The 24,733-nt window shown below is 38.5% G+C and overlaps 1 protein-coding gene across 3 annotated transcripts; it reads right to left on the minus strand.

Moving 5' to 3' along the window:
* Positions 1-2,569: 2,569 nt before the first annotated feature.
* Trim30c (tripartite motif-containing 30C) lies at positions 2,570-24,305 on the minus strand. 3 transcript variants are annotated; one of them, NM_001378693.1, is made up of 8 exons: positions 24,145-24,231; positions 13,617-14,067; positions 11,692-11,787; positions 10,853-11,083; positions 6,930-6,952; positions 6,685-6,797; positions 6,393-6,419; positions 2,570-6,146 (listed from the first exon to the last, which is right to left on the minus strand). In NM_001378693.1, exons 2-8 carry the CDS (start codon positions 14,037-14,039, stop codon positions 5,518-5,520), a joined length of 1,542 nt encoding a protein of 513 aa, NP_001365622.1. In that variant the 5' UTR covers positions 14,040-14,067; positions 24,145-24,231; the 3' UTR covers positions 2,570-5,517. The 3 variants fall into 3 exon arrangements, with proteins under 3 accessions (NP_001365622.1, NP_001365621.1, XP_030099047.1); NM_001378692.1 differs by having other exon boundaries at positions 13,617-14,146; XM_030243187.1 differs by lacking the exon at positions 2,570-6,146 and having other exon boundaries at positions 6,158-6,419; positions 24,145-24,305.
* Between the last annotated feature and the right edge of the window lie 428 nt (positions 24,306-24,733).

Below are 24,733 nucleotides of genomic sequence, written 5' to 3' on the forward strand. Positions count from 1 at the left end.
TAGAGCTTGAGGTCAGGACAGTGATTCTCCCAAGAGTTCTTTTATGGTTGAGTTTTTTTTTTTCAGTATCCTGGGTTTTTTGTTATTTCAGATGAAGTTGAGAATTGCTCTTTCTATTTCTGTGAAGAATTGAGTTGGAATTTTGACAGGGATTGCATTGAATTTGTAGATTGCTTTTGGCAAGATGGCCATTTTTACTATATTAATCCTACAGATCCATAGCCACGGGATATCTTTCGATCTCCAGAGGTCTTCTTCAATTTCTTTCTTCAGAGACTTGAAGTTCTTATTATACAGATCTTTCACTTGCTTGGTTAGAGTTACATCAAGGTTTTTTATATTATTTGTGACTATTTGTGAAGGGTGTTGTATCCATAATTTCCATCTCCGCCCATTTATCCTTTGTGTAGAGGAAGGCTACTATTTTGTTTGAGTTAATTACATACCCTGCCACTTTGCTGAAGATGTTTATCAGGTGTAGGAGTTCTCTGGTAGAATTTTTGGAGTTGCTTATGTATACTAAAATACTGTCTACAACTAATGATACCTTGACTTCTTTGCCAATTTGTATTTCCTTGATATCTTTTTGTTGTCTTATTGCTCTAGCTAGAACTTCTAGTAGTATATAGAATAGATATGGGGAGAGTAGGCAGCTTTGTCTTGTCCCCGATTTTCGTGAAATTGCTTCAAATTTCTCTCCACTTAATTTAATGTTGGTTGTTGTTTTCCTGTATATTGCTTTGATTATGTTTAGGTATGTGCCTTGAATTCCTGATCTTTTCAAGACTTTTAACATGAAGGGGTGTTGTATTTTTCAAATGCATTTTTAGCATATAATGGAATGATCATGTGAGTTTTTTTTTTGGTTGTGTTTATATAGTGGATTACATTGATGGATTTCTGTATATGGAGCCATCCCCTCCATCTCTAGGATGAAGCCTACTTGATCATGGTTAATAATTGTTTTGATGTGTTCTTAGATTCAGTTTGCAAGAATTTTATTGAGTATTTGTGCATTGATATTCATAAGCAAGATTGGTTTGAAGTTCTCTTTCTTTGTTGGATCTTTGTGTGGTTTAGGTATCAGTGTAATTGTGGTTTCATAGAATGTAAACTTCTGTTTCTATTTTGTGGAATAGTTTGAGAAGTATTGGTATTAGGTCTTCTTTGAAGGTGTGATAAAATTGTGCACTAAATCCATCTGGCCTTTTGCTTTGTTTTTCTTTTATTTATTTATTTTGTTTTGGTTGGGAGACTTTTAATGACTGCTTCTATTTCCTTAGGGGGTGTGGGGACTGTTGAGATAGTTTGTCTGGTCCTGCTTTAACTTTGGTACCTGTTATCTGTTGAGAAAATCATCCATTTCATCTACATTTTCTAGTTTTGTTGAGTATAGGCTTTTGTAGTAGGATCTGATGATTTTTTTACTTTCTTCAGTTTTATTTCTGAGTTTGTTAATTTAGATAATGTCTCTATGACCTTTAGTTAGATTAGTTAAGAATTAACTATCCTGTTGATTTTTTTTTCAAAGAACCAGTTCTTAGTTTTGTTCACTCTTTGTATAGTTCTCTTTGTTTCTAATTGGTTGATATCAACCCTGAGTTTGCTTCTTTTTGTTCTAGAACTTTCAAATGTGCTGTTGTGTAGGATCTTTCCAATTTCTTTATGAAGGCACTCAGAGCTAGTAGTTTTCCTCTTAGCACTGCTTTCATTGTGTCCCATAAATTTGAGTATGCTGTGCCTTCATTTTTGTTACATTCTAGAAAGTCTTTAACTTCTTTATTTCTTCCCTGATCAAGTTATCATTGAGAAGAGAGTTGTTCAGTTTCCATGACCTCCTATGAGTTAAGCTGTCTCTGTGTGTGGGTGGGGGTCTGCTGTGCTGGCTCTGCCCCAGACAGAGTTGTGGTCTGGAGAAAGGTGTGTCACTGGTTAGGTGGAAAGGTCCTACCTTTACTGGGCCCCACGGAGGTCCCTGTTAGGACAGGCATTGGGGTTGGGGTGTGGGTCTCACCTGCAAGCCTGGATATGACCAACATTCTGGGAGTCAAATTGTCACTGGGTGTGGGTGTGAGGGTGTTGCTGGAGCACCTCAGGTATTCTCATATTTAAAACAAATCATGGTGACAGTTTTGAATTGGTTGCTGCATACTCTGCCAGCATGTGAATCTATACTATATAATCTATAGCTGCAGGCTTCTGCTATGAACTCAACCCCCATCCCCATGCTAAAGTTAGAAGAGTCTTTCTCTTCTGCCACAGGGACCCTGATGCCCTGCCAGGATCCTAACATTCAGTCTTCTCTGGTGCTGGGAACCACAACACATGCTATGTCTTCTCTCTGTCTGTTTATGTCAATATGAATCTTCAAATAAACTCCTTTCCTTCAGTAATCTCTTACTATGTCCTCTTGGACCACAAACTTCATTCAGAGTTTAGCACATTCTTCTTTAAAAGCAAAGCAAACCAACCTACAACAATGGTGTCTATAACTGAGCCTGGCTTCAAATGCACAGAAATCTTCCTGTCTCTGTCCCCTAAGTACTGGGATTGTATCACAACCACCATGGCAGATCTGAATAATACTTTATTATCGCCACATCAAAAGAGAGACAAAACTTACCAGATACCATATCAGATACCATTTACATGGCAGAAACAATGTAAGTTCCAAGACATTCTATTGTTTATATTTCACAGTGCAACCAAGGGTAAGGATTATTGGTATCATTGTCATCATTATCAATGACTGTAAATCTCACTTTGAAGGGGGGGACAAAATAATCATAGGAGGCAGTGAGAGGGAGGGACCTGGGTGGAAGAGGAAAGGGGGAGGGGAAAGGGGTACAGAACCAGGTATGGGGAAGACAGCAGAGAAGCTTGGTGTGCCAGGAGAATTAATAGAAATATGCATCTGCTTGGGGTGGTGGCTGAGGGAAAAAGCTCTAGAAAGCTCTAGAAACCTGGAATGTAAAAGGCTCCTAGGACTCAATGGGGGAGACCCCATGACAAAGGAAGGAAATTTTGAAAATGCCCAACAGTGGAGAGATGAAACCTGAAGAGACCATCTCCAGTAGATAGACTGGGCCCCCAGTGGAGTCATGGGGGCCTTCAAAACTTTTGAGCCAAAATTGTTCCTGTCTAAAAGAAATGCAAGGACAAAAATGAAGCATAGAAAAAAGGAAAGGCCATTCAGTGACCGGCCCAACTTGGGGTCTATCGCATGCTCAGGCACAAAATGCTGACACTATTACTGATGCCATGTTGTGCTTGCAGATAGGATCCTAGTATGGCTGTCCTCTAAGAGACTCTACATCAGCTGACTGAGATGAACCCATATCCTTACAGTCAACCATTGGACTGAGGTCGGGGATGTAAATGAGGAAAATACCTAATTAAAAAAAAAAAAAGAAAAAAAAGAAAAAAAGAAAATCTGCAGGGCAAAAGTTTGGGGAAATGTATACCAAACATAGTTTTTCAAAACTTTAATACAATTCTTTCTCTAAACTTAAAAACAAACAAACAAACAAACAAAATGTCCAGTGCCAAGTTGAAAAAAAAAAAAGAGAGATAGGGGAAGGACTGAAGGAGCTAGAGGGGATGGCTATCCCATAGGAAGACCAACAGTTTCAACTATCCCTGACCCCGAAGAGTTCCCAGAGACTAAGCTACCAACCAAAGAGCATACAGGAGCTGGTCTGTGGCCATGGCACATCATAAATAGCAGAGGACTGCCTTGTTTGGCCTCAATAGAAGAGAACATGCTTAATCCTGTAGAGACTTGATGCTCTATGTTAGGAATATACCAGATGTGGTGTTGGTAGGATGGGAGTAGGAAAGTGTGTTGGGGTCCTCTCCCTCAGCAGCAAAGGAGAAATGGCATGGGGTGAAACACACTGGGATGGGGGACCAGGAGGGGAAACAATATTTGGAGTGTAAATACATAAAATGATTAATTAAAAAATGCATAATCATTGAATTTCACTTACATGTTAACAAATGTAGCTAAAAAAGTCTCTCAGAAAATAAATGTAAAACCCCAAAATATTAATAGATATTTATAACATGTTTGAGGAGCCCTGATGACAGTTTACAGGATCTAATAGCAACACATGAGGAGAGCCAAGTCTTAGTTCACCCATTTGTCCACTGCTGCATGCAACACTAGTACAGCATGTCTTCCCAGTAATTAGCACAACTACCATTTGCTGAGTGAGCAGTGGATGCATTATACACATTGTACTTCTTCTCTTACTAAAAATCTCACAATTCATTTTGTATTTGTCTAGGTGTTTTAGCCTATGTGTCCTACTGCATGTGTGTGGAGGATGAGAATACTCTATTAGAGTTGGCTGCCAACTTCTAGGACTGAGTAAAAGAACTCAGATTGTCACTCTTGGAAGAAAGGGTTCTTTTTCTTGGAGTCTTCTGAAGATCCCAAATTTATTTTACTACAATGATGTACAATATAGAGTCACCATTTATACCAAAATTGTAACACACACACACACTCAAAAATGAGACAAAAAAGATAAACCCAAGCAAACATAGGCTTTAGAGGATGTTATTCAGGGTTACACTGCTATGTGGAGAGGCAGGATTAGAACCTGGATACTCTAAACACCTGGTCTTAGTGGATGTTATTTGGGAGGTTCCTTCTTAACTCTTTGATGAAACACGAGCATTGTGGTTAAACTGACCTTCTGCTAAGACCCATTCCTTAGTGAGAGACTCATATTTAATTTTCTAAAGTGCTAGACAAGTTGAAGAAGAACTTTCTTTCATCTTTTGTCAGTGACAGAAAGAATTGGGTTATGGAGACCTGACAGCTCTGAGGCAAGAAGCTCTCTGGTGGAGCCTCTTCTCAGAATGTAGAAGGTCATAGCTTCCATCTCTAGTACCACAAAAGGAAGAGGTGTAGACCTTTGCCCACCTTGGCAGATCTCTCTGCAAGACCTGAGATTTGAAGACCTTAATAAATGAGGGTGGTGGTGAGGCCTACACTCTAATGCTACAGTCAACTTCACTTCAGTTTCACTGTGTTTTTAGACATGAATGTAAAAAAGAAAGCAACACTTTAAGGAAGATTGTTTGAGTTCAGAATAATATAATTATAAAAACATGTAAATAAATGCCAGTAAGCATATACTAAATATTAACAGAGTAACCCTTTCCCACAACTTTCTTAGGACAGACAAATTTAAACATGATGGTCTACACTATACTATAGATTATAACTGGGAAAGCCAGAAATCAAGGCACAAGGCCATGTCTAGAATCAGCATATATTGAGGCTAGCACTCAGCATATACTCTCACAGAAATGGATTCTATAGCTATGTTCTAACATTCAACAAGAGTAAACGTATCTTATAGGCTGAATGCAAATGCTGGTTGCAGGAAATAAAAAATCATTTCCAAGAACAATCTAAGGAACAAAATGTCCTTGAGGCAAAAGGCCCTCCAGCTTATTTTCTGTGGTCGCTCTCACAGGTCCCAAGGCAATGTTTGCCATGGGTCATTCTTTTGACTGTGTTTCCACAGAGATTGATGAGGATGGCCCACATACTGTCATTGGCTCTGAACATTCCATAGGATTAAAATATGGATAGACTGTATGAGGGAAGAAAGGTTCATAGAACCTATAGATGAGAGCTCCAAAGTTAGAAACATCATAAAATGAGAGAGTACAAGCTTCCCGGTCCAGGAAAACTCCAACACGACTGGGAGGACCAGACAGAGAGAGGGCCAAAACACTGGAATTGTGGGTAACAGAACACTCATCAGAGGCATTGTATACAGACCAATTCTTCATCCCTATAACCCAGTAGCCATATTTATGCTGATAATTACCACATTGTTTCACACTAGAATTATATTTGACTTTGAAGCCCATTTCACTTATAGAATGAAGTTGAGGTTGAACACACAGTCCATCATTTAATCCCAGGATCCAGGTCTTTTTTCTAGACACGTCTACTTCCCAGTAATGTTTCCCTGAGCAGATAGCTGGATATCCCAGGACACCCAAGTTATAGGTCTTAGAAATTTGCAGATTCCTTTTATAGTAACTTGTATGTTGTATTTGTCTTTTTTCTTTGTTAATGGCAATTACTGCATGGTTGTTTGCATAGAGAGTCACATGAACTGCAGAAAAATGAGACACATAAGTTTTAAGTCACATGAAATACAAGGCACTGCTTATTTGTAACTTAAGGAACAGAGGACAAATGAGAAAGAGAGAAGAAACATGGAGAAGCCTTTTTTAAATCAAGCAGAGGCAGATTGCTGTGCATAGTGGGAGAAGCAATGTGAAACTGCGACTTAACAGAGAAATAAACTCTGGAAGACATTGAGAGGAGAGGGATTCATGGTGCTGTGGTTTCTCCTTACCCCAATATCGTCGGACATACATGAGCCCTGAAATGATGAAAGTTCACAGCAGTAAATACAGTGAAGGAATCAAACCATTAAAGCCCATCTCTTGTCCATATGAAGGGAAGGTTTGGAAATTCTGATACAGTATGGGATGAATGATGATTTCCCACCATATACAATGATGCCATAGGGACACAGTATCTGCTCTCCTGAGTTCCTCTACCCACATTCAGAATCCTTACTTTCTTCCATATGTAGCTCAGCCACACCCAAAATCAAACAACAAATCAGATTTAGCAGCCCTAACCTTGAATTGCTTGCAGCATGACATTCAGATCCTGAACTTGATCCTGAACTTGGTATGTTCTTCTTCTTTTTGGGGGGATAGTTTGAGGCTGTTTCAGTCTCAGGACCTGAATCCTAAGGATAAAAAAATTGACCTTCACATCTCAAGCCTTTTGACATTTGACCACCCTTGACTTGCTATCATTCTAACTGTCAAATAATTTCCACCACACAATAGGGCTATCCTTTCCTATTGCCCTGACATACCTTGTTAGAACAGAATTCATGCCCTAGGGAGAAGGAGAAATCACAGTTAATAGCATGTTCTTTATATTCTTGCAAATGGTGGTCACACTCTTACTGCTCACACAGACAAAATCAAAAGAGAATCAAATCAGTCACCTACAGGTCCCCAAGTCATGATATAAATACAGTGTATGGCTCATGATTTGTCATATATGCAAATTAATACGCCATTTCTTTCTTATACTACCAGGCATTGGAGACTAAGCATGAAGAAGCAATAGTTAGAGAGCTTAAACAGGTTTTGATGTACATATTGTTAAACACATAAACACATGCCTCTTTTCATGTTACATGTTAGCTCTCTACTCCCTTATATGCAACTTACATGTATGAGAAGCTAAACCCTAAATTATTTTGGTCATTTAAACATGGTTTGATATATTAATAATGAGGAAGTCAAAAGGACCAGAAGGTTAGAATATTTAATACTTACAACCAGCTAAGCAGATCTCTCAAAAAGCCACCCTCCTCACCCTTCCCCCTTCTGTTTTTCTTCTCTTTTTAGTTGTCCTGGCTGGAAAGAAGTTGATCTGAACTTTTTTTCTCTTTCTTTCTTTCTTTCTTTCTTTCTTTCTTTCTTTCTTTCTTTCTTTCTTTCTTTCTTTCTTTCTTCCTTCCTTCCTTCCTTCCTTCCTTCTCTCTCTCTCTCTCTCTCTCTCTCTCTCTCTCTCTCTCTCTCTCTCTCTCTCTCTCTCTTTCTTTCTTTCTTTCTTTCTTTCTTTCTTTCTTTCTTTCTTTCCAACACAGTGTTTCTCTGTGTAGCCCTGGCTGTCCTGGAACTCACTCTGTAGACAAGGCTGGCCTTGAACTCAGAAATTCACCTGCCTCTGCCTTCCAAGTGCTGGGATTAAAGATGTGTGCCACCACTGCCTGGCAAACTTTATATGCCCCAGTACAGGGGAATGCCAGGGCCAAGAAGCGGGAGTGGGTAGGTAGGGGAGCAGGGCAGAGGGAGGGTATAGGGAACTTTCAGGATAGCATTTGAAATGTATATAAAGAAAATATCTAATAAAAAATAAATTAAAAAAAGAAGTTGATCTGAACAGATATTCATGTCTCTCAATTTGACCATCAAACTGTTGAAACAAAGACTCCAAAGAAAGGAGGATTTCTCCAGAATCTCATATTCAGAGAAGGAAAACAGCTCTATCCAGGGGAAGAGCTGGTTTCCTCAAGAGATTTCAAACAAGTAATGACTTGTCTGACCATCTTAAAGTTTGACACTGTGACGCAGATCATGATGGGAGAATGATGCACAGGACCATACCTTGACTTGGACTACACATAGGTGCATATTCTTGACTCTTTATTTAAATTTTGATCTCACTTAGGGAACCTGAAGATGCACAATAGGTTTTTAAAATCTCTTTCTCTCTTTTCAAAATGCGGCCTCCTTTAGTAAATCTCCTTTTTCTGCTTTCCAATATTAATTACACTCCTTTATATTGGCTTATTGAGGACAGACATCAAGACCTGACTGGCAGGACCTTGCGATATATTAAATAGGTACCATAATTTGCCATTTTTCCTGGGTTTGAAACATAACACTATGTAAGAATTCTTGGAGGTTTGGGTTCCGCTGGATATTGGTAGATATATGCAAATTTACATTCTTAAAGAACTACAATCCCTTTCTTCCTGCAGTTAAGAATTACTAGTAGCTCCTGCAGTGCAAGTGAGTTTCCTAAACAAGTTTGCTTTCTGTCCTTGAATTTGGTATTGTTTGGGCTTACACAGGTCTTGGGTTTGGTGTCAAAACCAATCTTAGTTCATATGGGCTGCTGCTAAGCTGTGTCAAAAAGATAATTTTTTTTGTTGTCATCCACATCTGGCTCTTACACTCTTTATGTCCTTTCTTCTCCAGTGTTCCCTGGGTCTTTGAATTAGTGGTGCAGCATATATGTTCTATTTAGCGCTGGATATTCTGCAATCTCTTGCAATATTTACCTTGAGGGTTGTGAATCTCACTCTGTAACCATGCTGGCCTGTAACTCACTACATACAGCATGCTGGCTTTGAACCCACCTAAGATTAATTTGTTCTTGCATCCCAGCTGCTGGAGTAAAAGAAAGCCTATATTTTCTTTTCATTATTGTGGCCTGTTCATCTATATATTTTTATTTCTGTATATTAGAAACTCTGAAGTTCTGAGATTACAGGCTACTACATATGGATTTATCTTACATAATGTAAACAAACAAAAGCATATTCCACAGTAAAAGGGATTTTGTGAGAGAACTAATTATTCTACATAGAAATGAATTTTGTTGCAGAAGTTGGTCCTCATGAAGAACTCAGTATGTCCATGTCCACGGAATCATTAGTATAATAGATAAAATAGTAGGTCAATTGGAGAACTCATAAACAGATGAATGGATAAAAATGGAATGATCAGCATATATTTTAAAATATCAGGCATTTAAAAGCATTTGGTAACTTTTCTGAACTCAGAGAATTTGTTATTCACACCTAGCTGAAAAAAAAAACTAAATGATATAATTGAAATATGTGTCATGTAAAAATATTTCATCTCACAACGGCAAATTTGAGTGGGTTTATCAGGGGCTGGAGGCACAGAAAAATATCAGGCTCATTAGTCAAGAGATAAAATTGCAAAATTATGAAGTATGTTGGCTGTAGTTATTATGTTAACTAGCTCTCTTTAGATATAGATGCATAATTCTTTCCATTATGAATGTTTTTAGTTATAATTAAAACAATACAATGAAAAAGAAGCAGTTAAAGGACTATGAAGAATTTCTAGAACCAGCAAGGTCTACAAGATGATAATTCAGATAAAAGAAACAAATTCCTACAGAGGTATTAATTACCACACTATGACTTTGAAATAAATTACTTAAAAATGTGATAAAAGAACAAAACACTCATGGAAAGAGTTACAGAGACAAAGTTTGGAGCAGAGACAAAAGGATGGACCATCTAGAGACTGCCATATCCAGGGATCCATCCCATAATCAGCCTCCAAACGCTGACACCATTGCATACACTAGCAGGATTTTGCTGAAAGGACCCTGATATAGCTGTCTCTTGTGAGACTATGCTGGGGCCTAGCAAACACAGAAGTGGATGACCACAGTCAGCTATTGGATGGATCACAGGGCCCCCAATGGAGGAGCTAGAGAAAGTACCCAAGGAGCTAAAGGGATCTGCAACCCTATAGGTGGAACAACAATATGAACTAACCAGTACCCAGGAGCTCTTGTCTCTCGCTGCATATGTATCAAAAGATGGCCTAGTCGGCCATCAGTGGAAAGAGAGGCCCATTGGTTATGCAAACTTTATATGCCTCAGTACAGGAGAACGCCAGGGCCAAAAAGTGGGAGTGGGTGAGTAGGAGAGTTGGGAGGAGGGTATGGGGGACTTTTGGGATAGCATTGGAAATGTAACTGAGGAAAATACCTAATAAAAAATATTAAAAAGAAAAAAATGTGATAAAAGTCAAATCGTATCCCCATCACAAATCGCATTTCCAATGGAATCAAAGGCAGTGGGGGTACAAATCTCAAATCACCAGAGGGAGAAACGAACTGTACTAATTTCAAATTCGGGTCAAATAGCTAACTTGACAGTTGAAAATGTGCTTCACATATGCTCAGCAATAGAGCAGTGTAATAATACCATGAAGCAAGAGATCTTCTTTCCAAGATTCAGCTTCAGTTCTGAGAAGTTGTTGATAAACCAATAATATACACTTTTCCCTTGGCATTCATGTATCCAGTAATTCCTGCTGCCTTTGAAACTGAGTCAGGAAAGAGTTCAGGAAATGCTCATTGTTATCACCAGGAAAATCACAACAGCAGAGAGGGAGGGCAATGGCTTCCTGTTCCCTAACTCTCAGACACTGGGACCTCCTGCTGTCTTACCTGCAGCATTTCCATGGTTGAGAGCGCCAACTGATGTCCCACATCTGAGATGAGGTCTCTCACCAACTCTGTCTGCTCCCTTAGCTCATTTTCAGACTCTTCCAGCTTTTCCATAACCTCTTCCTTCTCTTTCTTCAGCTCCTGCAGCCCCTCATTCTCCTTGGAGTCCAGGAGGTCTCTTAGTCCTTTAAGCTCCATCTGAACATATTCCACATCACGCTGTATTTGATTCTTCAGGTGTAACAAAAGGGAGCAGAATTCAGTCTGATCAAATGAGACTTGGTGATAGAGAAATACTGCTCTGGGTGGGGAGTTTTCACAGGGACTTGGGCTTAGGAAAGGGAAGGGAACCTTTGGGAAGCGGTGTCTCCTTTTAATGTTTGGTTACAATGTTTTGTATAAAAAATATAAGGTCTCCTTTACCAAGACCATATGAGCCTAAGTAGGATGTCTCTCTTTTTTTACTCAGCTGCCCAAGATACTTTTGCCTGACTACATATTCCTCATTCCCCCTCTGAATCCCTGAGGAAGCTCAACCCTAGAAATAGAACTGTGGCCTGTTCCCAAGCATCTTCCCCCAAATTCTGAGCTTCAAAAAGCACCACAGGAGTAGGACCCAGCAGCCATTCTGACCAAGCATCCTCCATGGTGCCAGGTCCTCACAGAGCCCAGCTCAGGTGTGATACACTGACTCTGCATCTCCAGCCAGGGGAACCAGTAGGGAGGAGTATCAAGGCCTCTTGGCCTCACCAAATCCCAGGATGTAAAGACCCCAGGAGCTTCTTGTCCAGGTCCCTCTTGGGCATCAGGCTGACTCCCTTAGGAAGGGTCCCACTTGCCTCCCAGTCAGCTCTCTGTTGCTGAAGGTCATCCTGCCATTTATCACATCTTTTTTCATTTTCCATCAGCTTCTTCAGAGCTGCCTGCAGCTTCTCCTGTGAGAAAGGAATTGTATCAGAGTCAAGTTGTGTGGTTAGTAGGACTGCTGAAGCAGAGGAATCTCTTTTAGTCAATCATCCCACCAAGTAAAATTTTGTTACTTTGTATCCAGCATCAGAGAACTGGGCCTGTTTTGTTAATTTTCTCATCTTTCATGTAAGTATACTTATATATCATACACCCCATACATTTCCTCATTTTACACCTACACATTTTTTTAAAACTTGGTCAGGCTACGTGTCCCTGGCTGGCCTGGAGTTTTGGTGTGGACAAGCATACTACTGACATTCAGAGATCCTTTCACGCCAGCAACCAGATCTTGGGACTGAAACCTGAACACTGGCCACATAAACACTGTTTTTCTGTTTCTTTTCTTCTTTGGTTTTTTAAATTACATATTTAAGATATTTTTCTTCCCTTAAAAATTAATTTTTAAATCAATAGATTTTAAAGCATCATTAAAAAGATTTATTTATTTACATGTATGAGCGCTCTACTTTAATGTTTGCCTGCAAGACAGAAGAGGGCATCAGATTCCATAACAGATGGTTGTGAGACATCATGTGGTTTGTAGAAACTGAACTTCAAACCTCTGGAAAGGCAGCCAATACTCTTAACTTCTGAACTATCTCTCCAGCCACATACAATATAATCTGATTATGGTTTCCCCCAAACCTCTTCTCCCATCCAGATTCATATCCTTCCAGTCTCTTGTTGGCAAACAAAGAGGCATGCAAGAGACAATAACATAGTAAAAGAAAGTATATGTGATAATGAATAAAGGACCAAAGATATTAGAATACGACAAAACAAAGAAACCATAAAAAGTATTAAATAAAAAATATAAGAAGTGCATGTAGACACAGAGACACAAAGGTTCCCAAGTCATGGGGATATCATAAAAGCTAGAGCTTTATATATTAAAGATTTGATGTATTAAATTAAAATCAAAGAACCTATGAGGTTGTAAAAGCTAAAAAACAAACAGACAAACAAATGAACAAATCTCAGACAACATTATGAGAGAAAGAACATCCAAACAAGGGTTTGGTGCATTTGTGCTGGCTGTTCTCTATTGCTGGGCTCGGGATTTTCTTTTTAGAATGGTTTACTTCCCAGTTTGACGCCCATGCAGAGAAATAATTTCTTCATTTCAACTAGCCTTCAGTTACAGGTGACTTGTGGGCTTGGGGTTGGGACATGAGTCCAGTTCTCCTTCCAGCTCTAGGATCCCATCGGGTGCAGCCCCTTTTAGGACCCGTGCAGGCTGCCACAGTCCCTATGAGTTAATCCTTCAGCTCAAAAACCAACAACATCAACACACAGAGAAAACATCCAACGCAGAACTCGCTGCTGTGCTTTTCATTATGGAAATCTTTCCTCTCTTCCCTGATGTTTTAGTTGCCACATGCAATTCTTTTCACTGCTGTGTGTCACATGTTTATTAACCCCATTGTTGAATGTCACTAGATGGACATCTTAGGTCCTTTGAGTGAATCTGACGTTAGCATTGAAAGGATATAAACACAGAAGGAATCAGCAGATGTTCTTCTGCTGATTTGGCTTTCTTGGACATCAACTTAATTTAAAGAAGCAGTTCCAAAATATTGTGTTGTATTTTAGTAATTGTAATCCAGGCAGATTCTTTTATGATTTAGTGGAATTAAATCACCATACCTTTTAGGACTTAAAACGTTAAAAAGAATTGAATGACATACCAGGTTTCAAGTCTATGATGTGCAGATTAGGACCCTGTCACACAAACTGGAGCTTTCCCATCTCTTACTGTTTTATGCTTTGTTTCCTGTACCCTCCTGCTTCTTACCTTGTACTCCTGGTCCACCTCTTCAATGAGAGCTGTCTGGTGACCACGGTGCTTCTGAGATCTCTCACAAACCCAGCAGATGGCCATCCTGTCCTCCTTACAGAAGAGCTTGAGTTTCTCTCCATGTTGTGCACAGTAAAACACTTTCTCCTTCTCCTCTGGGATAGACTTCAACTCTTTGATCCTTTTTACTATGTTGATCATGTTTTGATTAGGTCTCAGATTCTCAAACAGGTAACCAACCCGGCACACAGGGCAGCTGCCTACCCCATCCATTCTTCTGTTGGACACATAGTTCAGTATGATACAGGTTTGGCAGAAGCTGTGACCACAATCAGTGCTCACAGGTTCCTTCAGAAGCTCCAGACAGATTGGACAGGTCACCTCTTCCTTTGCCATTGCCAGAGCTGAGGAGGCCATCATTGCTGTGATTCTGTGTCTTTCTAGGTCCCTGCATGATAGGGATGGTTAAAAGGGCCATGTAAGAAGTGGAGGAGCAGAATCCACACTTTGTAGAGATCAAGGAAGGACTAAAGTGACAAGGTAAAAGAACAAAGGAAGAAATATAGAAGGATATTTAGTGACATAACAAATAGCATTTCTTCATACTCTAAAGTGCTCTACTCTTAGGTAGAGTGACAAATTTGACACAGGATTGTTATTCCCCTTTCAGTAGACCAGAAAGTGTTTCTTTCAACAGCATTGTGCAACCTCCCTTCTCTCCTTCTCTTTCAATTCCCAGGCACCATCTTCAGTGTCAAAAGCACCAAACCTCTCATGTCTCTGGCCATCACTAGGTGGTGTGACTCACTCTGATCCTCTCCTTACAAGATTCTTACCAGAAAAAGCAAATGCTTACCTGCAGTATAATAAGTCCCATCTACTGATTTACGCATGCAATGATTTCTCTGATTGCCATCTAATAAATGTCTATGTGTGTTGTACTAGATGTATAAAGATGGTCACTCAGAAGGATCATTTGCCTTCAATACATTGAAAATGTATGAAAATCCCTCTGGAGTCTTTTTTTCACATGAGCCTGCTCTAACCTGTAGAGGTGACCAAAGAAAAAAAGAGGTAGCCACTAGGACAAAACTGATAGCCAGAACAAAGTATGTGAGGAATTATGCCCCTGCTCTACTTGGGGTTATGTGAGTCTTGTGTCTGTCAATGCTGAGATTTTATCATGGTCTAGAAATTTGCCAAAAACATTGATGAGATACTCTAGGTATTTGTGTCAGCATGATTCTGACTTCAAATCCACATCAAAAATTATAGTTCAAAGTACACAGAGTTTTCCCCAATAATATGTAGTATTAGCAGGAAAAACCAATGGACTAGCCACACCATATATTAGCCAGGTGATGGTGGTTGTGCATGCTTGTAAGGCAGGTGAATTTAGTATAGAGTGAGTTCCAGTGCACCTATGTCTAGACATAGAAACCTGTGTCACCCCCCATTCCCCCACAAAGAAACTCTTGACACTCATTGCAGAAGAAGTATTTGAAAATACACACCTTTTTAGGAACTGAAAAATTTCTAAAAATTGTCTAGAAATAGGCATAACTTTTTGTATTTTAAAGCCATACATGACAATACCACTGCTAACCTCATAACAAATTTAAGGCAATAGAAAAAATATATATTTTTTATTTTTAAAATTATGTGGAAAACAAGGATTTTTTTGCCATTTCTATCCATCACTGCAAGGTAAGTACATGGAGGAAATGTAGATTAAAAAGCTGAAACAAATTTTAGACATACAAGTAAGAACTATTTTACAAGTGATAGAACAAACAATGAGCTCAGTAAAGAGGCAAGATATGTTTAGTACAGAAATGTCACAAATAATGAGGGACCCTATAAGGAAATTAAGAAGATGAGCCTGGTGGCTCCAGTTTCTTTAGATACTGAGGGCAGAGGATGTCTAATTCAAGGATGACTCTTTACCAAAACAGTGTTACATTTAAAACACAGAGAAAGGGCTGGAGTGATCCCCGAGTGCTAAGAGCGTTGCTCACTCCTTTTTTTTTTTTTTTTTTTTTTTTCAGAGACAAGGTTTCTCTGTATAGCCCTGGTTGTCCTGGAACTCACTTTGTAGACCAGGCTGGCCTCGAACTCAGAAATCCACCTGCCTCTGCCTCGTGAGTGTTGAGATTAAAGGCGTATGCCACCAGGCCCAGCTGCATTGCTCACTCTTGTGAGGATCTTTGTTTCCATGCCCAACCCTCACATGGCTCTCACTGCCCCTGTAACTTCAGTGTCCATGGATTTGACACCCTGTTCTGGCCTCTGCCAGCATATTGTCCATATGGTGCAGAGACATGCATGAAGGCATACACCTATATATGTAAGATGATAATAAATGAATAAATCACTTTAGTAAAAGAAAAAAGAAGAGGGATCACATTCATAAAACTATTAAAACCAAGAAAGAATGGATTGGGAAACATAACTATTGAAAGATGAAATATCTGCACACAAAAACTCTAAAAGTATTGAAAGAAATCAAAGATGGTACAATTTCATTTGAGTCCTTACTTATGTGTTTGAATATTGTTAAACACATATGCTCGTCAAGGAAGATGGAACATCAGTTTAGGGCACTGGTTGCTTTCCCAAAGGACCTCGGTTTCCTTTTCAGAACCTGGGAGGTGACTCACAACTGATTGTAACTCCAATTCTAGGGTACCTAATAACCACTACTGGTATCTCTGGGCACAGGGCATTCAAGTGGTGAACAGATACATATATAGGTAAGATACTGATTCACATAAAATAGGATTTAAAAAAAAAAGTGAATAAGAGATAACAGGCATTGGAAATAGCCTTACTATGGCTTCTTTGAGAGCTGGTTTCTTTTCTGGTTGTGGACAAGGCTGCCTTAGGAATCTGATAAAGCAATAAAACCTTTAGATTCTGGTGTAGCCAGAGCCTCTCCACAGTGGCTAAAGTTTTTCTCCTTTGTGTGATCATCACAAATGCCATTTCTGTTTAGTGATGAGTATATGAGACTTTTACTACATAAATGAATGGTTATCAGTTTTTCTCTCTTTTTAAAAATTTGAAGAAAAAGAGCCACCTCATATTCATAGAGTGTTTATTTTGTATGTGAGCATTTGGTTGAAAATAAGAAAGTTATTATATAATTTTTTTGTTTTACCTTTTCCACAGCAGCTAACGTGTAGGGAAACATTAAACTCACACCAAATCATGAGGGGCTGAGGATCCCCTCAATCTTCTCTAGGTTGCCAATCCCACAGGCTGTGCAGCTCAGATCCCTGTTTATGCTATGTTGTTCCCACCTCAGTGCTGTAAGTCTTTGGGACAGTGGCGCCCAAAAGCCAAGAGCTCTTGGTTTATCTGCACAGTACAAACTGCCAGCAGACTACACTAGCTCTTTGGTTTCCCAACTCAGTCTCTCATACAGTGGACTGATAGCCTGCACTGTCTGTTTAGTCAGCCAACTTGGGTTATCTTCAGGGAAGGTATGGAGGAGTGGTTAGTTTTTTTTTTTTTTCATCTCCAGGATGTATACAATGAAGACAAACCAAATACTTTTCACCATTGACTGTTTGTACATTATCTTTGGTAACACTGGAATAGTGTAGTCTTGGGGAACACACCAAGGAAACACGTAGTAAGCATCACATACAAGGCTTGGTGTTTCATAAGCATGCCAGCTGACAGCTGTATGTGGTACTGCAGTGTTTACCACAAACAAGGACAGGCTTCATGAATTTTCATACTGAATTATAGTTGAGTAGATACTGAAAACAGAGTGGCAAATGTATTTTAGTTGCAGATAAGGCAATTAGTTTTAGGGTGCTTCTCTCCTGACTGCAGCGTGCATGTATCTCTTCACCATGTTTTCTAACCTTCACTAAGGATTCACCAGATCATCTTGCTCAGATGGCTCAGGATGTATTTCTTTAGCTTACCCCATGCTCCTTGGTTCTATGGTGTTTCTATAATTATGAGAAGTGTTGTACTGTAATCTACCATATAGAGCTATATGTAAGGAAATTTTTGATCAGTTTTAAAGAGATATATCCTGTTTGCAAAGGTACAATAAAGTTGAATCTTCTAGATTATAGGCAATAAAGATAACAATAAACCTTATTTAACAAATCAGACCAATACTCTCTGCTTATTTGATTTGGTGGGGAAGGGAGAATGTCTAACATATCCAGTAGTTTCAGGGATTTCATTTTAACTTAAAAAGTTTGACATATTTAATTTATAAATTTCAGACTGACAAAATAGAGTTTTGGAAAATTATAAGAAATGCTTTGTTAATGTGTGTATTCCTATGTAAAATACATGGCTTCTTCTGTATATATTTTTTAAAATTAAAGACTTGCACATTAAAAAAAAGTGAATAAATGAGTCAGTAAAATGCACATACTAATTCAACATAGAAGTAGAGAGAGGGCTGTTGCAGAAGACCCAAATCCAGCTACTGATAACCACATGAAACAGCTCACAGCTAACTGTAACTCTAGCTAGAGAGACTCCAGCACCTCTGACCACTACAGCTGTTCCTTTCCTTTAAATGTATATGCACACAGGCAGTCACTCAAACAAAATAAATCTTAGTGTGTGCATGTGTGTGTGTGTGTGTGTGTGTGTGTGTGTGTATGTGTGTGTGTATGTGTGTGTGTATGTGTGTGTACGTGAGTGTGCTTGCATGCTTTAGATCACTAATGGTCTAAACAAGACAGAGACTGATTTACCTTCATGCTGCCCACAATTAAGCACTCAATGGCAACCTAAAGGTACCAACAGAAAGTCTTGCCACAGGGAATATTGAATAGTTCTAACATCCCAATATTTTATACAATGGCCACTGGAAATAATTCATAAACAATTTCTTCAATCCATAATTTACCATTATGTGGATGATATTTTGCTAGCTGATTCAAATTGAGATACCTTCGAAAAAATATTAAAGAAGAAATGAAAATATAAAAGGAGATTTTATTAATTACTAGGATGTAAGGTGATTCTGCAGGAAATTCAACTATAAAATATATGAAGCAGGAGAGACCAACTAAGACTCTTAATGATTTTCAAAAATTACTGGGAGATATAAAGTAGCTTTGGCTTACAATTGGTTTAGCTACTCATGAGCTGAGTAATTTCTTTCAAACCTTTCAAGGTGATAAAGAATTAAATATCCCAAGAAGATTATCAGCTGAAGCTTAAAAAAGAAGTGGCTCTGATAAAAAAGAAACCACAAAATGCCCATATGGACCACATTGATCCAAAGAGGGCTTGGATTTTAGTTGTCTTCTATTCATTCTCCCACTAGAATTCTCTTTCTTTTCTTTTCTTTCCTTTTTTTTCTTTCCTTTCCTTTCCTTCCCTTTCCTTTCCTTTCCTTTCCTTTCCTTTCCTTTCCTTTCCTTTCCTTTCCTTTTCTTTTCTTTTCTTTAGATTTATTTATTTATTATATGTAAGTACACTGTAGCTGTCTTCAGACACCTCAGAAGAGGGTATTAGATCTCATTTCAGATGGTTGTGAGCCACCATATGGTTGCTGGGAACTGAACTCAGGACCTTCGGAAGAGCAGTCAGTGCTCCTAACTGAGCCATCTCTCCAGCCTCCCACGAGAATTCTTATGCAGATAGAAGATTATATCTTAGAATGGATATTTAAATCTCAGAAAGAGAGTAAGAAATTAAAGACCTATATAGAAAGTTTTCTGAACTGATTCTAAAAAGAAAAACGAGACTTTATCAATTAGCTGGAATAGATCCCTTGAGATTGTGGTACCTTTTACTAATGCTGAGATTGTCTCATTATGGGCAGAAAACGAACATTTGCAAAGAGCTTGTAGTAATTTTTGGGGGAGGGGGGAGAAATTGACAAGAACCTAAAAAGCAAACTACTTCAGTTTATAAAACGTGCTAGTTGTATTCTCCCCTGTACAGTAAAAGGGACACCAATTTCTGGAGCTCTTACATTTTATACTGATGTAAATAAATTGAGAAGGGTTGGATATGAGTCAGGTAGTTGAGAGTCCTTATAATTCAGTTAAAATATCATAGTTATATGCAATTCTTATGGTGTTACTAGATTTTCAAGAATCTCTTAATATAGTAACTGACTCTCATTATGCAGAAAGAGTTGTTTTGTGTACAGAAACTGTTGAACTTATTTAGGATGATGCCAAATTGACTTCACTGTTTATTCAACTACAACAAGTGATCAGAAATAAAAATCATCCATTAAACTTTACACATATTAGATTCCATACAGGTCTACCAGTCTCTCTAGCACAAGGTGATGATGAAATTGATCAGCTATTGCTAGAAAGTGTGCTAGAGGCTTCAGAATTTTATTAAAATAAAAAATCAACAAAACCAGCATGTTAACAGCAAAAGTATAAAAAAAGAATTTTCTATCATTTGGCAACAAGCCAAGGAAATTGCACAGATATTTCATACTTGTTCTATATATGACCAAACTCCTTTACATATAGAAATAAAGGTTTTTTTTTTAAATTACAATACAATGATTGTATATTTAAACTATTGTATAGGTATTGTGCTTATGCAACTCATTAAAAAAAATACAAGATTTAGTCCCAGTCCTTTTAAGTACTGCTGTTGCAAACTGTTAAGACTGATTGAGAAATGCAAGTTAATGGTTTGACAATCAATGTCATAGTAAGACCAGATCCTAGTCTGAATTATCACAGAAAGATACATACAGGGATAAACAGATAATAAATGACTAGAAAAAGGCAATATTTGCAGATTTACTATGAATAGATAGTTGGTCTTCAAAAATGTCAGAGACTTCTAGAATATAGCATTGGGACATTTTTTCCCCCATTAATTTTTTTTTCATTTTTGTTTTAGAACTATTTATTAGTTTTTGAGGAACAGATATTGAATGTTTTTGAATTTTTTTATTAGGTATTTTCATCATTTACATTTTCAATGCTATCCCAAAGGTCCCCCATACCCACCCCCCCAATCCCCTACCCACCCACTCCCCCTTTTTGGCCCTGGCGTTCCCCTGTTCTGGGGCATATAAAGTTTGCAAGTCCAATGGGCCTCTCTTTGCAGTGATGGCCGACTAGGCCATCTTTTGATACATATGCAGCTAAAGACAAGAGCTCCCGAGTACTGGTTAGTTCATATTGTTGTTCCACCTATAGGGTTGCAGTTCCCTTTAGCTCCTTGGGTAATTTCTCTAGCTCCTCCATTGTTCCCCCATTAATTTAAGTTTTTTTTTTTTTTTTTTTTTTTTGACATTGAGAAATGTCAGGTCCTGGAAGCTCCCCATTCGACTTGGATTAGAGATTGTTTCATTTGTGTCAAGACAGCCACCAGGCAAAGAAAATGCCCTAATTTTTTTTTTTTTTTCAGACAGAATGCTATCTAGAAAGGACAAATGGGTGCAGAGACATTGACTACCAAGCTTTGCCAAGACAGGGTAAGACAGTCTTTTATTATTCTTTTTTCACAAAAGATCTGTCAGATATTCTAGGCCAGGGGGCTGAAGATGATATTCCAGTGTTTTAGAATACTGTATAGCTGTGCAGACATCAAATTGTATGTCATTTCTGTAATTTTAGAAGTTCTTGTCTGTACTTTCTGCATATTCATGTAATATTTTTTTTCCTTCCCATGTATCAAGACTTGATAGTTATAGTCTTATAATAAGCTTAAGTTGTTTTGGATTTAAGAAGACATTCTAGGTCTGAGAAGATGTTTTTAGATTAATAACGCAAGTTAGGAAAGAAATTGATTTAGACACAGAACTCTGAACTTTCTCCTGAGTTGAAAAATAAAAAAAGAATTGACTTTTTGAATGTAAATCTTACCTAAGAACTTTCATAATTGTTTCAACTCAAGTTGTTTATTGTTATAAGAGAAAAAAAACTTTTTAATTAAACAAAAAAGGGGAAATTTTTGAGGTTTGGTCTGTTGGTATGCATTTTAATGCTAAATTCTGTATCTGAAGTCTAACACTTTGCAGAGAGGAATCTTTTGCCTTAGCAACAGTCTGGCTTGTTTGGGAGGAATTCTGTGCACCCCTCTTGGCCAACAACTCAATTGGATGCAACCCAGTCCTACTATTGGAACCTTGTTCGGTGACAAGAGATTGCCAGCCGAGTTTCCATATCTCTCATCGTTAGTAGACCTCATTAGCTTCACCTCCATATATTTTAGGAATATTTCATTGTACTAGTTTTCCAAACAAGTACTCAAATGTCCCTCAATCTCAACAAAATAAATCTTTTTTCAAGCAACATTAAGGAAAATAAGTACTTTTGTTCAATTGAAACAATAGTCTACAGACAGAAATTGTTTTTTAATTATTGGGGTCGTGATGGCTAAGGAAAACTCCATTTTGTGCTAGGCAACTATTCTCAATTCCTAATTATAAGCTACTGGCCAATTTAACTCTTTGTTCCCCTCCCCAGAATTATAAAACTACTATGAGATAACTAACTCCTTGTTCTGTTTTTTTTTTTTTTTATTTGAGCCCATGTATTGCTGTGTAACAGGAAGTGAAACAGCTCCTCTCTTCTGAGGGGAGTACAAGGAGTTTGTCAGCTACACATCCCACACAAATGAGACATTTATGAAGTCCACTTTTAAATACACTCCCCCAGCCTCCTCTGGGTGACAAGCCTTTGATTTGGCTTCAAGACTTTGAGCTACTAGCACTAATGAATTCACTTCATTATAATTTGAGTTGAGTCTTCGCCATTTCCTGGTTGATTGGAACTCTGGAAAACGTAAAAATGTTTCTTTCCTGATGATGAAATTTCAAGATGCTGATGTCATATGAGAAATGGTCCTTTTTCAAATACTTCTGGCAAATAAATTGTTCTAGGCTTTATATACTGAGTAGTATTATCTGGAGCAGCTTAATGTGTACTGCCTAGACATTTTCAAAGTTAAAAATTGACAACTCTAATATGTGCATTTTAATATCTCCTTATATATAGTGGTAAACAGGTATTTCCCTAGTTCAAAACACAGGTTTCCACAACTAAGAGCTGGAGAGAGCAAAGGGGAAGAGGATGGGCTGGTGACAACCTTCAAAGCCAACCTGGACACCAGCAGGCCTGACCTGTGTCTTCTGTTGTCTACATTAGCTTGCGTGATGCCTGGATTCTTTGCTCCAAGTCCCCTTTTTTTTTTCTTATTTCTCTAGGTCTTTCTATGAGCAGATATCTTTCAGTCTTTTATATCATTAAACTCAATCAGGTGCTTATTTCTTGAACAGTAGAAAAGTCCTGGGGCAGTAATGTTTACCTGTAATCTCTGCAGCTGTGGAGGCTGACACTGGACAATTCCATGAGTTTAGGATGAGATCTATAGGGACATCATGTTCCAAAGGAATAGAAATCTGACACTTCCTGAAAGTGTGCTTCTCCAGTGTTTTTTCTCTCTCATACTCCCTCTGTCTCTCCCTGTGTCTGTCTGCCTGCCTCTGTCTGTCTCCCTTTCTTCCTCTCTCCCTTTCTCCCTTTCTTCCTCTCTCTCTCATTCAAGTACTACAACTTCTAAGAAAAGTGTGTTCAGTGAAGCAGTCAGGTAGAACAGATATTATTATAATCATTTGGCATAGTAAAATACAAAAATCATCTAAGGCTAGTGGCAAATTTCCAAGAACAAGTTAATACATTTTTATGATCAGTTGTTGTTTAACATCTAGTACCTGATTTTCTGTAAATCTTCAAAGCATATATTTGAAGTATTTTTATTCTTTTTATTTAAGGCTTTCTTAAACAATATACGAAAGCCTATTTCCAATGATACATGTGCAGCCATGTAAAATTTTATTGTTGGGAAAGTTTTTAGTTATCAATTCTATCTTATGCATGATTTATAAAGTGAAATGTTGGTTTTTCCAGAGATAAGGCCATGGTTAGTGACCCCATCTCAAGGGATGGTTTCTTACCCATTATTCTTACTTAAGATCTTAGCCTAAGCTATCAGGAACATCTTGTAAATAAAAAAATGAATAAAAAAGATAAAACAGATAAATTGCCATGAGAACTAGGGCTCAATATTTTATTTCAGCCAAGAGTTCCACAACTGGTTCTAGGAGGCCTCCTTCTTTTGAAGTTTTCACCTCAGTCTGTGGAACTTGTCACACAGATTCTACTGAGGTTGGAGTGGCATACATGAATAGGTAGCTGCAGGAAGGTCAGGACTTCTAATCACAGGGACAGAAACATAGGGAATGAATCCATAGAATCATGGGTAAATCCATTATTACTCAGATAAATCTTAAACTTTTGTTTTCAAACTCTGCCCTGGCTCTACTTTTGAGGGAGAGCAGTTTCTCTCTTGGAGCAGGAGATTCATGTGCAACTCAAAATTAAAGATTAGGAAAGAAGAGAGTAAATTTGGAGAAATAACCGGATCTCTTCAGCCCATGAGAGCTATTTCCCCAGGCCACCCTTCCCTCTGACTCCTAGGCCCAGAACACTCAGCAGAAAGCCAGCAGTTCTCCACCTCCCCTTCCTTCTTAGTTTCAAATTAAACTCACCAAAGCAGAGACAGTGCTTTCTTCTAAATTCCTCCCAACTCTGCAGTCTAATATTGTTCTCACACCTTCAAACACCAACCAAATGACCCAGAATCATGGAGAGGAGCAAAGTCTATACCCTGAGAACTTAGTCACTAAGCTTCTAAGAATTTAGTCACGGGCTCTGGTGAACCACAAGAGAAATGAAAGTTAAGACTTTGAGGGGTGGAACTGAGAAAAAGGAACCACAGAACTATCAACCAACAGGGTGGTACCCCATTATTAACTGGGGTTTTACTACCAGAGGGAGTCAGTTGCCTTAGGTCAGCTCTGCCTTCCAGTAACTTGGGACATTTTCAGAGCTACAGGAACTTGTTATGTCACTTGTTCAGACTCATGATACAATCATCCAAAAAGTTCCTGACCCTCTGGAAATCTGCCTGTGATGGAAAGAAAGCTTTCCCCATGGGCTTCTCCTGCACCTGAGCTCCTGTGCTGGCTTTGCCTAGGTGGCAAGTGTGGCCCAAAGGGAAGGAAAAAACAAGACTAGGGACAGAAAGCTGCAGTGTTCCTCTGAGGTTGGAGCTGGACTCTTGTAGGATGAGAACAG

Source organism: Mus musculus, chromosome 7, assembly GCF_000001635.26.
Source record: "Mus musculus strain C57BL/6J chromosome 7, GRCm38.p6 C57BL/6J".
In the NCBI taxonomy this organism is placed as follows: domain Eukaryota; kingdom Metazoa; phylum Chordata; class Mammalia; order Rodentia; family Muridae; genus Mus; species Mus musculus.